Raw genomic sequence first — 16209 nt, forward strand, 5'->3', positions numbered from 1 at the left:
GGTGAAAGGTCGGTATCTAACCCCATTGAACCCACCCTGTTCCCCATCAGAGAGAGAGGCGACCTTCATCCCCGTCTGTCTGGGGATTTGACCCCAGGTCTTGGAATCCAGCCGTGGCCTGTGATTGTTGCCGGGATATTGAACCCGCACTGCTTGCAGCAGATCCCCGATCCTGTCCTGGCCCAGGGGGAGTCGCTGGATAGTGACCGGGAACGGGAATCCTGGCTAATACCCCCTCTGCCCCACAACCCCAATACCTGGCTGGGACCAGCTTACTCGGCACACAACGGGTGAGGGGGATGGAACTTGGGCTCTTCCTATTCTGAGGCACACCAGGGCCGGACATTCACCGTCTGGCGTGTCCCGCGTTCCCGCCCCTCGCCGTCCCGCGTTCCCGCCCCTCGCCGTCCCGCGTTCCCGCCCCTCGCCGTCCCGCGTTCCCGCCCCTCGCCGTCCCGCGTTCCCGCCCCTCGCCGTCCCGCGTTCCCGCCCCTCGCCGTCCCGCGTTCCCGCCCCTCGCCGTCCCGCGTTCCCGCCCCTCGCCGTCCCGCGTTCCCGCCCCTCGCCGTCCCGCCTTCCCGCCCCTCGCCGTCCCGCCTTCCCGCCCCTCGCCGTCCCGCCTTCCCGCCCCTCGCCGTCCCGCGTTCCCGCCCCTCGCCGTCCCGCGTTCCCGCCCCTCGCCGTCCCGCGTTCCCGCCCCTCGCCGTCCCGCGTTCCCGCCCCTCGCCGTCCCGCGTTCCCGCCCCTCGCCGTCCCGCGTTCCCGCCCCTCGCCGTCCCGCGTTCCCGCCCCTCGCCGTCCCGCGTTCCCGCCCCTCGCCGTCCCGCGTTCCCGCCCCTCGCCGTCCCGCGTTCCCGCCCCTCGCCGTCCCGCGTTCCCGCCCCTCGCCGTCCCGCGTTCCCGCCCCTCGCCGTCCCGCGTTCCCGCCCCTCGCCGTCCCGCGTTCCCGCCCCTCGCCGTCCCGCGTTCCCGCCCCTCGCCGTCCCGCGTTCCCGCCCCTCGCCGTCCCGCGTTCCCGCCCCTCGCCGTCCCGCGTTCCCGCCCCTCGCCGTCCCGCGTTCCCGCCCCTCGCCGTCCCGCGTTCCCGCCCCTCGCCGTCCCGCGTTCCCGCCCCTCGCCGTCCCGCGTTCCCGCCCCTCGCCGTCCCGCGTTCCCGCCCCTCGCCGTCCCGCGTTCCCGCCCCTCGCCGTCCCGCGTTCCCGCCCCTCGCCGTCCCGCGTTCCCGCCCCTCGCCGTCCCGCGTTCCCGCCCCTCGCCGTCCCGCGTTCCCGCCCCTCGCCGTCCCGCGTTCCCGCCCCTCGCCGTCCCGCGTTCCCGCCCCTCGCCGTCCCGCGTTCCCGCCCCTCGCCGTCCCGCGTTCCCGCCCCTCGCCGTCCCGCGTTCCCGCCCCTCGCCGTCCCGCGTTCCCGCCCCTCGCCGCCCCGCGTTCCCGCCCCTCGCCGCCCCGCGTTCCCGCCCCTCGCCGCCCCGCGTTCCCGCCCCTCGCCGCCCCGCGTTCCCGCCCCTCGCCGCCCCGCGTTCCCGCCCCTCGCCGCCCCGCGTTCCCGCCCCTCGCCGCCCCGCGTTCCCGCCCCTCGCCGCCCCGCGTTCCCGCCCCTCGCCTTCCCGCCCCTCGCCGCCCCGCGTTCCCGCCCCTCGCCGCCCCGCGTTCCCGCCCCTCGCCGCCCCGCGTACCCGCCCCTCGCCGCCCCGCGTTCCCGCCCCTCGCCGCCCCGCGTTCCCGCCCCTCGCCGCCCCGCGTTCCCGCCCCTCGCCGCCCCTCGCCGCCCCGCGTTCCCGCCCCTCGCCGCCCCGCGTTCCCGCCCCGCGTTCCCGCCCCGCGTTCCCGCCCCTCGCCGCCCCGCGTTCCCGCCCCTCGCCGCCCCGCGTTCCCGCCCCTCGCCGCCCCGCGTTCCCGCCCCTCGCCGCCCCGCGTTCCCGCCCCTCGCCCCCCCGCCGTCCCGCCCCCCCGCCGTCCCGCCCCCCTCGCCGTCCCCCCCCCCCCCCCCTCGCCGTCCGTCCCGCGTTCTCGCCTTCTCGCCGTCCCGCGTTCTCGCGTTCCCGCCCCTCGCCGTCCCGGTGTTCCTGCTCCTCGCTTGCTGTCCCACCTTCTCTGTCCTTTTTCCAGATTTCGGAGCAGATCCGCGGCCTGCCATCGACACTGCGTCTGTTGATCCAGCACGCGCTGGGATGCCTGGAGCAGCAGCACGGAGCGGAAATGGTGACCTTTGCCCTCAGCACGCTGAGCGCCAGCGGGAAAGGTAAGGGAGCGTGGGCAACGTATCGCAGCCCAATTAGAATCAGTAGGAGGCCAGTCAGCCGCCCGAGCCCGTTACACTGGAACGGGAGGAGGCCGTTCAGCCCCTCGGGGCTGTTCCGTCATTTAATTATATCACTGCAGATCTGTAACTTAACCCCATTTACCTGCCTTGGTTCTGTAACCCTTAATACACTTGCCTAACAAGAATTTATCAATCTCGGTTTTGAAATATTCAATTCACTCCCAGCCTCGAGCTTTTTCGGGGGAGAGATCCAGATTTCCACTACCCTTTGGGTGAAGAAGTGCTTCCTGACATCACCCCTGAACGGCCTGGCTCTAATTTTAAGGTTGTGACTCTCCCACCAGAGGAAGTAGTTTCACTCATTTAATCATCTTAAACACCTCAATCAGATCAGCCCTTATTCTTCTAAACTCAAGGGAATAGAAACCCAGTCTATGAAACCTGCCCTCATAGTTTAAGCCTTTCCAAACACCCCCTCATTGATTGTAAGTTGTCATTAACCCACAGCCAGATGTGAGAGAGATTCTCCAGGCAGTTACTGGTCTTCCCATAAGCTTTTACCCCCTCCCTTACTCCAACTGAGATACAGCATGGGTACAACTCCCTCTACACTGTCCCATCAAACACTCCCAGGGCAGGTACAGCACGGGTTAGATACAGAGTAAAGCTCCCTCTACACTGTCCCATCAAACACTCCCAGGGCAGGTACAGCACGCGTTAGATACAGAGTAAAGCTCCCTCTACACTGTCCCATCAAACACTCCCAGGGCAGGTACAGCACGGGTTAGATACAGAGTAAAGCTCCCTCTACACTGTCTCATCAAACACTCCCAGGGCAGGTACAGTAAGGGTTAGATACAGAGTAAAGCTCCCTCTACACTGTCCCATTAAACACTCCCAGGGCAGGGACAGCATGGGTTAGATACAGAGTAAAGCTCCCTCTACACTGTCCCATCAAACACTCCCAGGGCAGGTACAGCATGGGTTAGATACAGAGTAACGCTCCCTCTATACTGTCCCATCAAACACTCCCAGGGCAGGTACAGCACGGGTTAAATACAGAGTAACGCTCCCTCTACACTGTCCCCACCCAGTCTCCCATCAGAGACAAGACCTTCATCCCCCCCCTGTCTGGGGCTGGATTTGACCCCAGGTGCCCGAGGGTGAAAGGTCACTGTCTGACCCATTGCCCAAGCCAGCCCCAGTTTGTTTTCCGATGCGGAAGCGGTGTGACGTTAAGGCCGAGGTGAATTCCAGTATCCCAGGAACGTTGATCGTATGTTTTGTATGACCTTCCGCTCTCAGGCCTGCGGGAGAGAGACCTTTACTCCGTCTTGTGCACCAGCGGCGGGCTGCGGGCAGGAAGCCCCCCGCCGAAGTGGGAGGAAGTGATGCAAGAGACCCTGAAGCCGAGCAGGCCCGTTCCCATGGCGACCTTCGCTCGCCTGCTGCGGAGCCTCCGATGGTAAGGACACAGAATTCCCTGCCCAAACCTCCCCGCCTCTCTACCGCTCACTCCTCCTTTAAGACGCTCCTTAATACCTTTTGGTCACCTGTCCTAATGTCTCATGTGGCTCGTGTCAGATCGTGTTTGATTACGCTCCTGCGTAACACCTTGGGACGTTTTACTATGTTAACGGTTCAGTATGGAGGCATTTCTAGAGTTGCCCTCTGTGTCCTCTGGTTACTGACCCCCCCTCCAGTGGAAACCGTTTCCCGATGTACACTCCCAGCATGCACTTTGTGTCCAATCTTGACGCCCTACTTCAGAAAGGATGTCAAGACCCTGGAGAGGGTGCAGGAGAATTTCACTCGGGTGACCCCAGGGTTGAGAGACTTCACTTATAAAGAGAGACTAAGAGAAACTGGGGCTTTTTCATTCGGACAGAGCAGGTTAAGAGGCAGTTTGACAAAGGGGCTGAAAATCACGAGGGGTTTTCGATGAAGGAAATCGGGAAAAACCTATTGCCGCTGGTAGGTGAATCGGTAACTGGTGGGCATCAGTTAAAGGTCCGCCCCAAAAGAACGAGGGAGAGGGTAGTGGGAGTATTTTTACACAGAGGGTTGTTTGGACAGGGAATGAGTGGGCAGGAACAGTGGGGGAAATGGAATCAAGGACAGCTTCTAGAGAGGATGGGAGCATTTGAAAGGGTCCGGGGAATGGGACTGAGGGCAGCGCACCCTGACAGGAGTGATGGGCCGAATGGGGAATGGGACTGAGCTGAGCGCTCCTTCAGAGAGCGAGAGAGGACAGGAGTGATGGGCCGAATGGGACTAAGGAGAATGGGACTGAGGGGAGCGCTCTCTCAGAGAGAGAGGGGTCAGGTGATGGGCCGAATGGCCTCCCTCTATACTGTAAAATTCCATGGTTGAATGGTAATCGGACAAAGGGGCCTGAAGGTCTTCCCTCTCTGATGGGGGACTGGGTGGAAGCTGCGGGGGTCAGGCACTGCCCTTTCACCCTCTGGGACCTGGGGGTCAAACCCAGCCCCAGACACGGGGAAAATGGGCGGTAGGGGGGCTACCATTGGTACTGAGAACCACACAGAGCAGGGAGGGCCCAGTTTCCCCCCCCCCAGGTCTGTACAGAGTGAGCTGATCCCAGCCGGGTGTGGGCGATGTAACGGGACGGTCGGGGTTGGTATTCTGGGAGGACGGGGATCCAATGAGCTGAGGAGCCTTCCTCACCGATCTGCTGATGGGCTGACTGGCTCTTTCTCATTCATAAGAACATAAGAAATAAGAGCAGGAGTGGCCATTCGACCCCTCGAGCCTGCTCCGCCATTCAATGAGATCATGGCTGATCTGCCTCAATTCCATTCACCGGCCCTATCGCCATATCCCTTGATGCCCTTACTGGTCAGAAATCTATCGACTTCTGTTTTGAATATACCCAATGACTGAGCCTCCACAGCCCTCTGGGGTAGAGAATTCCAAAGATTCACCACCCTCTGTGTGAAGAAATTTCTTCTCATCTCCGTCCTGAATGGCCGACCCTTTATCCTGAGGCTGTGGCCCCTGGTTCTAGACTCCCCAGCCAAGGGAAACATTCTCCCAGCATCCACCCTATCGAGCCCTGTAATAATTTTGTATGCTTCAATGAGACCCCCTCTCATTCTTCTGAATTCAAGAGAATACAGGCCTAGTTTACTCAATCTCTTCTCATACGACAGTCCCACCATCCCAGGAATCAATCATCAATCTGGTGAACCTTCGTTGCACTCCCTCTATGGCAAGTATATCCTTCCTTAGGTAAGGAGACCAAAATTGTACACAGTGCTCCAGGTGTGGTCTCACCAAGGCCCTATATAATTGGAGTAAGACTTCTGTGTCTCTCTCTCGACAGTATTATGGGGGTCTGGGCCCCCGCGGAGACGCCCAGCTCTCGTCTCCGCCTGTCCAACAGCCTCTTGCGGGCGGCTGTGCAGCTGAGGTACCTGAGGGACAACAGCCGAGAGAAGCAGGTCCATCTCTTCCTGGCAGGTGAGTTCGGCTTCTGGTCCGCCACGCTGCTCCGTTCCTCTAGCGGAAGGTGTGCTGCAGTGCCCCCTGGTGACTCCGGGCGTCACTGGAAAGATAAGGAAAGACTTGCATTTCTGTAGCGCCTTTCACGACCTCAGGACGACCCAAAGCGCTTTCCAGCCAATGAAGCACTTTTTTTGAAGTGTAGTCACTGTTGTAATGTAGGAAATGCAGCAGCCAATTTGCGCACAGCAAGCTCCCACAAACAGCAGCCAGATAATCTGTTGTTTTTTTAATGAGCTTGGTTGAGGGATAAATATTGGGCCCAGGACACCGGGGAGAACTCCCCTGTTCTTCCAACAGTGGCCGTGGGATCTTTTACATTCACCTGAGAGGGCAGACAGGGCCCTCAGTTTAACGTGTCATCCAAAAGACGGCCCCTCCGACAGTGCAGCACTCCCTCAGCGCTGCACTGGAGTGTCGGCGTAGATGTTTGTGCTCAAGTCTCTGGCGTGGGACTTGAACCCACAACCTTATATCTCAGAGGTGAGAGTGCTACCAACTGAGTCACTGGCTGACACCTGCCTGTTATGGTCCTGAGCCCCACACATGGAGCAGGATGGGCCCAGGTTCCAGGCCCACCCCGGTCTGTACTGAACCCCCCTGGTATGTGTGGTGAGGACAGAACAATTGGCCTCCACGCCCCCTTGGGCGAGGGCCCGGGAGTCTGGGCAAACTTGGCCAAGGTTCTTGCTCCTGATCACTATCCAGTGCCCCCTGGTGGAAAGTGCGCTTGTGTTCACACGTTGGGTGATGATGGGATTGGGATTCGGCGGAGTGACCCCAGCAAAGTTGAATTTCCTGCCACTGTCTCACTGTCTGGCACTGCACATGAACGATGGTCGCTCCACGGTGTGTGTGTTTTTATCTCCCTCTGTCTCCCTCCCTGTCCCTCTGTTGTCCATAGGAACAGGAGGAGGCCATTCAGCTCCATGAGCCTGTTTCATCTTTCTATTCGATCATGGCTGATCTGTATCTCGAACCCACCTAGTCCCTTCTTACCAAATCACTCAATCCCACCTTCTCACCATATCCCTCAATCCTACCTGCCCATATTCTCACCATATCCCTCAATCCCACCGACTCACCTTCTCACCATATCCCTCAATCCCACCTTCCCTCCATACCCCTCAATCCCACCTACTCACCGTCTCACCATAATCCCCCAGTCCCTTCTCTCTCTCTCTCTCTCTTTAACCTTCCCCTGCCGCCACCCCCCCCCCCCCCCCCCAAAATAAACATGTCTAGTTGCCCATTGTCTCCGTCTATCCCTGGGAATCTAGCCCCACAGCTCTGCCACCTACAACTTGGGAACAGGGCGAATTGTGTTTTCAAATCCCTCCTTCGGAATTTGAAATGTCGTCTTATTTTGTCCCTGTCGCCAACAGTTCACCTGTGGAGACTGACGGACCCGGAGGGGAACGAGATGTTCACCGACTGTGACCCCGAGGCACTCGCTGACCTCCCAGAGCATCTGGTACGAACCCTTGCTCAGTCCCTCCTCGTGGTGATGTTACAGAGCGAGTGCGATAATGTGAGAGAGTACACGAGTAGGCACTAGTGTGTGTGCGATGGTGTGTGTAAATAAGGAGGCATTAGTGTGTGTAATAGTGAGTGTACAGCAAGGAGGCACTCGTGCAGTAATGAGTGTGTACACGAGGATGCACAAGTGTTTGTGATAGTGAAAGTACACATGAGGGACTAGTGATCAGGCAATAATGAGTGCTTACACGTCAGGGCACAGGCATGTGTGACACTGTGGAGTGTGTACAATGGTGAGTGTGTGTGTGACACTGGGGAGTATACAATGATGAGAGTGTGTGTGACACGGGGTGTGTACAATGGTGAGTGTGTGAGACACGGGGAAGTGTACAATGGTGAGAGTGTGTGAGACACGGGGGAGTGTACAATGGTGAGAGTGTGTGAGACACGGGGGAGTGTACAATGGTGAGTGTGTGTGTGTGACACTGGGGAGTGTACAATGGTGAGAGTGTGTGTGACACTGGGGAGTGTACAATGGTGAGTGTGTGCGACACTGGGGAGTGTACAATGGTGGGAGAGTGTGTGACACTGGGGAGTGTACAATGGTGAGTGTGTGTGAGACACTGGGGAGTATACAATGGTGAGAGTGTGTGTGTGACACTGGTGAGGGGGTATGTGTGACACTGGGGAGTGTACAATGGTGAGAGTGTGTGTGTGAGACACTGGGGAGTGTACAATGGTGAGAGTGTGTGTGTGAGACACTAGGGAGTGTACAATGGTGAGTGTGTGTGAGACACGGGGGAGTGTACAATGGTGAGGGGGTGTGACGGTGGGTGTACAGGAGAAAGCACCATTGTGTGTGATGGGGAGAGTAGACGGGTTGAAGCCAGTACACGGGTGACATGGGCACTGCTGTTGTGGTCCGCGGCTCCTGGATTGATCCTCTTTCTCTCTCTCTTCTTCCAGATCCTCTCTGGGGAACTCCCCCGCCTCGCCTCACTACTCACGAACCTGCGATTCTCCTCACTGCACGTGAAACTCGGACTCCTCCCACAACTGGCATCGACCTTCACCCTGTACCGTGAGTATCCCCTAAACCCCCCCCCCTCACACCTTGTACCGTGAGTCACACTCCCCATCCCCCTCCTCACACCCTGTACTGAGAGTATCGCCTAAACCCCCCCCTCACACCCTGTACCGTGAATCACCCATCCCCCTCCTCACACCCTGTACCGTGAGTATCCCCAAAACCCCCCCTCACACTCTGTACCGTGAGTATCCCCAAAACCCCCCCTCACACCCTGTACCGTGAGTATCCCCAAAACCCCCCCTCACACCCTGTACCGTGAATCACCCATCCCCCTCCTCACACCCTGTACCGTGAGTATCCCCAAAACCCCCCCTCACACTCTGTACCGTGAGTATCCCCTAAACCCCTCCTCACACCCTGTACCGTGAGTCTCCCCCAAGTTTGCGGATGATACAAAGATGGGTGGGAAAGCAAGTTGTGCAGAGGACTCAAAGAACCTGCAAAGGGATACAGACAGGCTAAGTGAGTGGGCAAATATTTGGCAGATGGAGTATAATGTGGGAAAGTGCGAGGTTATCCACTTTGGCAGGAACAATAAAAAAGCAAATTATTATTTAAATGGAGAGAGATTACAAAATGCTACAGTTCAGAGGGACCTGGGGGTCCTTGTGCATGAAACACAAAAAGTTAGCATGCGGGTACAGCAAGTAATCAAAAAGGCAAATGGAATGTTGCCCTTTATTTCAAGGGGGTTGGAGTATAAAAGCAGGGAAATCCTGCTACAGGGTATTGGTGAGACCACACCTGGAGTACTGTGTACAGTTTTGGTCTCTTTTTATTTAAGGCAGGATATACTTGCATTGGAGGCAGTTCAGAGATGATTCACTAGGTTAATTCCTCACACCCTGTACCGTGAGTATCCCCTAAAAGAGGCTTCAAGGCGATTTAGACAAGTTGAGTGAGTGGGCAAATACATGACAGATGCAGTATAACGTGGATAAATGTGAAGTTATCCACTTCGGTAGGAAAAACAGAAAGGCAGAGTATTATTTAAATGTTGATAGATTGGGAAATGTTGATGTACAAAGAGACCTAGGTGTTATTGTGCACCAGTCACTCAAAGCAAACATGCAGGTGCAGCAAGCAGTTAGGAAGGCAAATGGTATGTTGGCCTTCTTTACGGTAGAGGACACTAAGAATATCCCAACACTGGACAAACAGGGGGCTCTAGGGGGAGAGGAGCTAAATACAATTAAAATCACTAAGGAAGTGGTACTTGGTAAAATAATGGGACTTAAGCCGGATAAATCCCCTGGACCTGATGGCTTACATCCTAGGGTCTTGAGGGAAGTGGCGGTAGGGATTGTGGATGCATTGGTAATAATTTTCCAAAACTCCCTGGACTCAGCAAAGGTCCCGGCAGATTGGAAAACTGCTAATGTAACACCCTTATTTAAAAAGGGTAGTAGGCAGAAGGCTGGAAACTATAGACCTGTTAGCCTAACATCTGTGGTTGGTAAAATGTTAGAGTCCATTATTAAGGAGACAGTAACGGGACATTTGGATAAACATAATTTAATAGGACAAACTCAGCATGGTTTCATGAAGGGGAAGTCATGTTTGACAAATTTGCTGGAGTTCTTTGAGGAAGTAACATATAGGGTGGATAAAGGGGAACCAGTGGACGTAGTGCATTTAGACTTCCAAAAGGCATTTGACAAGGTGCCACACAAAAGATTATTGCTCAAGATAAAAAATCATGGGATTGGGGGTAATATTCTGGCGTGGGTGGAGAATTGGCTCTCTAACAGAAAGCAGAGAGTTGGGATAAATGGTTCATTCTCAGACTGGCAATCAGTAACTAGTGGTGTGCCGCAGGGGTCAGTGCTGGGTCCCCAACTCTTTACAATCTATATTAACGATTTGGAGGAGGGGACCGAGTGTAACATATCAAAGTTTGCAGATGATACAAAGATGGGAGGGAAAGTAGTGAGTGAGGAGGACATAAAAAACCTGCAAAGTGACACAGACAGGCTAAGTAAGTGGGCAGAGATTTGGCAGATGGAATACAATACTGGAAAGTGTGAGGTTATGCACTTTGGCAGGAAAAATCATAGAGCAAGTTATTATCTTGATGGCAAGAAACTGGAAAGTACTTTAGTACAAAGGGATCTGGGGGTCCTGGCGCACGAAACTCAAAAAGTTAGTATGCAAGTGCAGCAAGTGATCAAGAAGGCCAATGGAATGTTGGCTTTCATTGCTAGGGGGATAGAATATAAAAACAGGGAGGTATTGCTGCAGTTATACAAGGTATTGGTGAGACCGCACCTGGAATACTGCATGCAGTTTTGGTGTCCATACTTAAGAAAAGACATACTTGCTCTCGAGTCAGTACAAAGAAGGTTCACTCGGTTAATCCCGGGGTTGAGGGGGTGGTCATATGAGGAGAGGTTGAGTAGATTGGGACTCTACTCATTGGAGTTCAGAAGAATGAGAGGCAATATTATTGAAATACATAAGATTGTGAAGGGGCTTGATCGGGTGGATGCGGTGAGGATGTTCCCAATGATGGGTGAAACTAGAACTAGGGGGCATAATCTTAAAATAAGGGGCTGCTCATTCAAAACTGAGATGAGGAGAAACTTCTTCACTCAGAGGGTGGTAGGTTTGTGGAATTTGCTGCCCCAGAAAGCTGTGGAAGCTACATCATTAAATAAATTTAAAACAGAAATAGATAGTTTCCTAGAAGTAAAGGGAATTAAGGGTTACGGGGAGCGGGCAGGAAATTGGACATGAGTCTAGGTTCGGAATGGTCATGGCCCTGTGGGTAGTGGAGCGGGCCCAGGGGCCGTGTAGCCTGGTTCTGTTCCTACTTCTTGTGTTCTAATTCTGTGTTAGATTTCAGGAGATGGTTTTATTCCTGTTCCTGGCTGGGGTGGAGATCGCCTTTACAGAAGGTAAGTACTGTAGAAAATATAGGGACAGAGTGATCTCCTGGAAGAGTTTTGATTGCCTAGATGGGTCGGAGAGGAATTTCCCAGATTTTTTCTCCCAAATTGGCCATTGGGTTTTTTACCTGGTTTTTCGCCTCTCCCGGGAGATCACATGGGTTCGGGTGGATGGAGAGTGATAGAAGATTTGAGGTTAGGATCAGATCAACCATGATCTTATTGAATGGTGGAGCAGGCTCGAGGGGCCGATTGGCCTACTCCTGCTCCTATTTCTTATGTTCTTATGTAGCAAGAGGGTTCGAGTACAGGAACAAGGATGTCTTGCTACAGTTGTACAGGGCCTTGGTGAGACCACACCTTGAGTATTGTGTGCAGTTTTGGTCGCCTTACCTGAGGAAGGACGTTCTTGCCATGGAAGGAGTGCAGCGAAGATTCACCAGGCTGATACCTGGGATGGCAGGAATGACGTATGAGGAGAGATTGTGTCGATTGGGCTTATACTCACTGGAGTTTAGAAGATTGAGAGGGGATCTCATCGAAACCTATAAAATTCTGTCCGGCCTGGACAGACTAGATGCAGGAAGGGTGTTTCTGACGGCCGGGGAGTCCAGAACCAGGGGTCATAGTCTAAGGATAAGGGGTAAGCCATTTAGGACTGAAATGAGGAGGAATTTCTTCACCCAGAGAGTGGTGAACCTGTGGAATTCTCTGCCACAGAGGGTGGTGGAGGTCAGTTCATTAAATATATTCAAGAAAGAGTTGGATATATTTCTTAAGGCTAAAGGGATCAAGGGATATGGGGAGAAGGCAGGGACAGGTTACTGAATTTGGATGATCAGTCATGATCATATTGAATGGCGGAGCAGGCTCGAAGGGCCGAATGGCCTACTCCTCCTCCTATCTTCTATGTTTCTATGTATGAGGAGAGATTGGGTCGACTAGGCCTGTATTCACTAGAGTTTAGAAGAATGAGAGGGGATCTCATTGAAACGTATAAAATTCTGACAGGGCTAGACAGACTGGATGCAGGGAGGATGTTTCCCCTGGCTGGGGGTCTAGAACGAGGGGTCACCGTCTCAGGATACGGGGTAGAACATTTAGGACTGAGGTGAGGAGAAATGTCTTCACTCAGAGGGTGGTGAACCTGTGGAATTCTCTACCACAGAAGGCTGTGGAGGCCAAGTCACTGAATATATTTAAGAAGGAGATAGATAGATTTCTAGACACAAAAGGCATCAAGGGGTATGGGGAGAGAGCGGGAATATGGTATTGAGATAGAGGATCAGCAATGATCATATTAAATGGCGGAGCAGGCTCGAAGGGCCGAATGGCCTACTCCTGCTCCTATGTTCTATGTTCTACCCCCCCCCCCCCCCGCACCCTGTACCATGAGTATCCCCTGATGCCCCCCCTCACACCCTGTACTGTGTGTGCCCCCCATCCCAATCTCCCTCCCAAGTTCCGGCCTTTAGGCATCTCCCCTGCTTCAGACGTCAGGAAACGTTTGCTTCCCGGTCTGGCAGTCCTCCCCCCCCTCCCCAGGTCCCTCCCCCTGAGGCCACCCCGGCCCCATGAACCATCCGCCGCACCTGAGCCCTTCCAGTGAGTGTGAGCGTAATATTCAGGCACGGGGGTGCGGGACCGGGGGAGCATCACCTGTTCGCACACGCTCCACCTCCCCCGCCACTTCCCAGCAGGTGTCGCTGGATAATGATCAGGAGCTCCAGCTGATTCTCTGTTCCCTCTTCCCTGTCCCGCCTTAAATCAGGCCACTGACGCTTAATTGCCGCCCCCGGCTGAGATCAGATCATTTCCGCAGAAACCAGAGGGGTTGCGGGGGGATGGAACCTGGGCTTTTCCTGCTCAGTGTGAGACTCCAGGGATATGGGGATAATGAGGGATGGTGGAGTTGAGGTAGATGATCAGCCATAGAAACATAGAAATATAGGAGCAGGAGTCGGCCATTCGGCCCTTCGAGCCTGCTCCGCCATTCAATATGATCATGGCTGATCCTCTATCTCAATACCATATTCCCGTTCTCTCCCCATACCCCTTGATGCCTTTTGTGTCTAGAAATCTATCTATCTCCTTCTTAAATATATTCAGTGACTTGGCCTCCGCAGCCTTCTGTGGTAGAGAATTCCACAGGTTCACCACCCTCTGAGTGAAGAAATTTCTCCTCACCTCAGTCCTAAATGTCCTACCCTGTATCCTGAGACTGTGACCCCTCGTCCTAGACCCCCCAGCCAGAGGAAACATCCTCCCTGCACCCAGTCTGTCTAGCCCTGTCAGAATTTTATACGTTTCCATGAGATCCCCTCTCATTCTTCTAAACTCTAGTGAAAACAGCCCTAGTCGACCCAATCTCTCCTCATACGACAGTCCTGCCATCCCAGGAATCAGTCTGGTGAACCTTTGCTGCACTCCCTCTATGGCAAGTATATCCTTTCTTAGGTAAGGAGACCAAAACTGCACACAGTACTCCAGGTGTGGTCTCACCAAGGCCCTGTATAACTGTAGTAAGATATCCTTGCTCCTGTACTCAAATGCTCTTGCAATGAAGGTCAACATTCCATTTGCCTTCCTAACTGCTTGCTGCACCTGCATGTTTGCTTTCAGTGACTGGTGCACAAGGACACCCAGGTCCCTTTGTACATCAACATTTCCCAATCTATCACCATTTAAATAATACTCTGCCTTTCTGTTTTTCCTACCGAAGTGGATAACTTCACATTTAATCCACGTTATACTGCATCTGCCATTTGATGTTATTGAATGGCGGAGCAGGCTGGAGGGGGCCACATGGCCTACTGCTGATCCAATTCCTTATAATATGAACCGTGAGTGATCTACCTCCTTCTCTTAAACCCTCCATCAGCCTTGTGTAAAAACCCTTCTGTCCTTCAGACGCTGCAGCCTTGGGAGACGGCGGGAGTCACGGGTCCCTGCCAGAGGTCGGCCCTTACAGAGACTTCATCGGCGCCAACTGGCCCGTCCTTTCCCAGAATCCCTCGCTCTTCTGGCAACAGGCCCTCAACCAGCCCGACGACTCGCCTGTCTGCCGGCAGGCCCGGGGGCTGCTGGGTAAGGACGGCGGGCTCCCCCTCCCGTCCGAGAAGGTGCCGGACGGTTTCCGCCTCGTCGAGTGGACCAACAAGCCGCAGGAGCTCGGCGGGCCCGAGGGGTAAATGAACTTTCTGCTTTTTCCTGTTTCTGCCTCGGGTGGTGGTGGATTGGGCCTGGGGTGGGTGGAGCCTTGGAGGGTGGCTCCTCAGGGTGGGTCAGGGTGGGTTTGGTCCTCGGATGGAGGCAGTTCAGAGACGATTCACACAGTTAATTCCAGAGATAAGGGGGTTGACTTATGAGGAAAGGTTGAGCAGGCTGGGCCTATACTCGTACGACAGCAAAATACTGCAGATGCTGGAGATCCGAAATAACAACAGAAAACGCTGGAAAAACTCAGCAGGCCAGGCAACATCCGTGGAGAGAGAAATAGAGTCAACGTTTCGGGTCGAAACCCTTCTTCAGAACTGAGAGAAAAGGCAGGAAATGAAACCGATTAAAAGGCCAGTTTGGGGGCTGGGAAATGGGGGAGGGGATGAAAGAACAAAAGGGAGGTGACGAGACAGTCAGAGGTATTCAAGACGAGACGAGATGGTAATATCGCAGGTAAAGAGACAAAGGATGGCTCTCGATGAAGTGTGAAATGCGCTGGCAGAGTGAGAGACAGCTGCCGTGTGGGAGAGAGAAAAAGGAAAAGACACAAACCCAAAAGGTGTGGATAAAAAATATATAGAACTATAACAGGCCGAGGTCATGACCTGAAATTGTTGAACTCGATATTGAGTCCGGAAGGCTGTAAAGGGCCTATACTCATTGGAATTTAGAAGAATGAGAGGTGATCTTATTGAAACATATAAGATACTGAGGGGGCTCGACAAGGTAGATGCAGCGAGGATGTTTCCCCTCGTGGGGAAATCTAGAACTCGGGGGCACAGTCTCAGAATAAAGGGTCACCCTTTTAGAACTGAGATGAGGAGGAATTTCTTCTCTGAGGGTCGTAAATCTGTGGAATTCTCTGCCCCAGCGAGCTGTGGAGGCTGGGTCATTAAATATATTTAAGGTGGAGAGAGACAGATTTTTACAAGATAAGGGAGTGAAGGGTTATGGGGAGCGGGCGGGGAAGTGGCTTTGAACCCAAGATCAGCCATGATCTTGTTGAATGGCGGAGCAGGCTCGAGGGGCCGAGTGGCCTATTCCTGCTCCTATTTCTTATGGAGTGCTGTGTCCAATTCTGGGCACCGCCCTCTAGGCAGGATGTCACAACCTCTGAGCGGGTGCGGGGGAGATTTACCAGAAGGGTAGCAGAGGTGAGGGACTTCAGTTATGTGGAGAGAGACTGGAGAATCCGGGGTGGTTCTCCTCAGAGCAAAGAATGTTGCGGGGAGATTTAATGGAGGTGTTCAAAACTGAGGGGTTTTGATAGAGTAAATCGGGAGAAACTGTTTCCATTGAACGAAAGGCTTCGATTTCTACAGCGCCTTTCACCGCCTCAGGACGTCCCAACGCGCTTTACAGCCAATGAAGTACTTTTTTTTGAAGCGTAGTCACTGTTGTAATGCAGGGAAATGCGATTTGAGCACAGCAAGATCCCGCCAACAGCAATGTGATAATGACCAGATCGCCTGCTTTCGGATATTGAGGGAAAAATAATGGCCCCAGGACACCGGGGAGAACTCCCCCCCCCCCCCCCCCTACTCCTCTTCCAGTAGTGGTCATGGGATCGTTTACGTCCACCTGAGACCGGGGGGGGGGGGTGCCCCTCAGGTTTAACGTTTCATCCGAAAGACGGCACCTCCGACAGTGCAGCCCTCCCTCAGTACGGGCACCGGGAGTGTCGGCCCTGGATTAATTAGACTCCAGTCTCCGGGAGCGGGAGCTCGAAGCCACGACCTCCTGACTC

General features: G+C 54.6%; 1 protein-coding gene across 1 annotated transcript in view; it reads left to right on the plus strand.

The window, feature by feature from the left end:
• The window catches only part of LOC147119499 (telomerase protein component 1-like), a 110504-nt gene that overhangs the window by 20413 nt on the left and 73882 nt on the right, over nucleotides 1-16209 (plus strand). The window contains 6 exon segments of the mRNA XM_085985060.1: nucleotides 2108-2240; nucleotides 3567-3726; nucleotides 5608-5744; nucleotides 7172-7260; nucleotides 8232-8346; nucleotides 14154-14430. Coding sequence (XP_085841186.1) covers nucleotides 2108-2240; nucleotides 3567-3726; nucleotides 5608-5744; nucleotides 7172-7260; nucleotides 8232-8346; nucleotides 14154-14430 — 911 coding nt within the window.

Source organism: Somniosus microcephalus, chromosome 4 (genome assembly GCF_052327205.1).
Source record: "Somniosus microcephalus isolate GS21.2 chromosome 4, FLI_Smic_1.0, whole genome shotgun sequence".
NCBI classification, from domain to species: domain Eukaryota; kingdom Metazoa; phylum Chordata; class Chondrichthyes; order Squaliformes; family Somniosidae; genus Somniosus; species Somniosus microcephalus.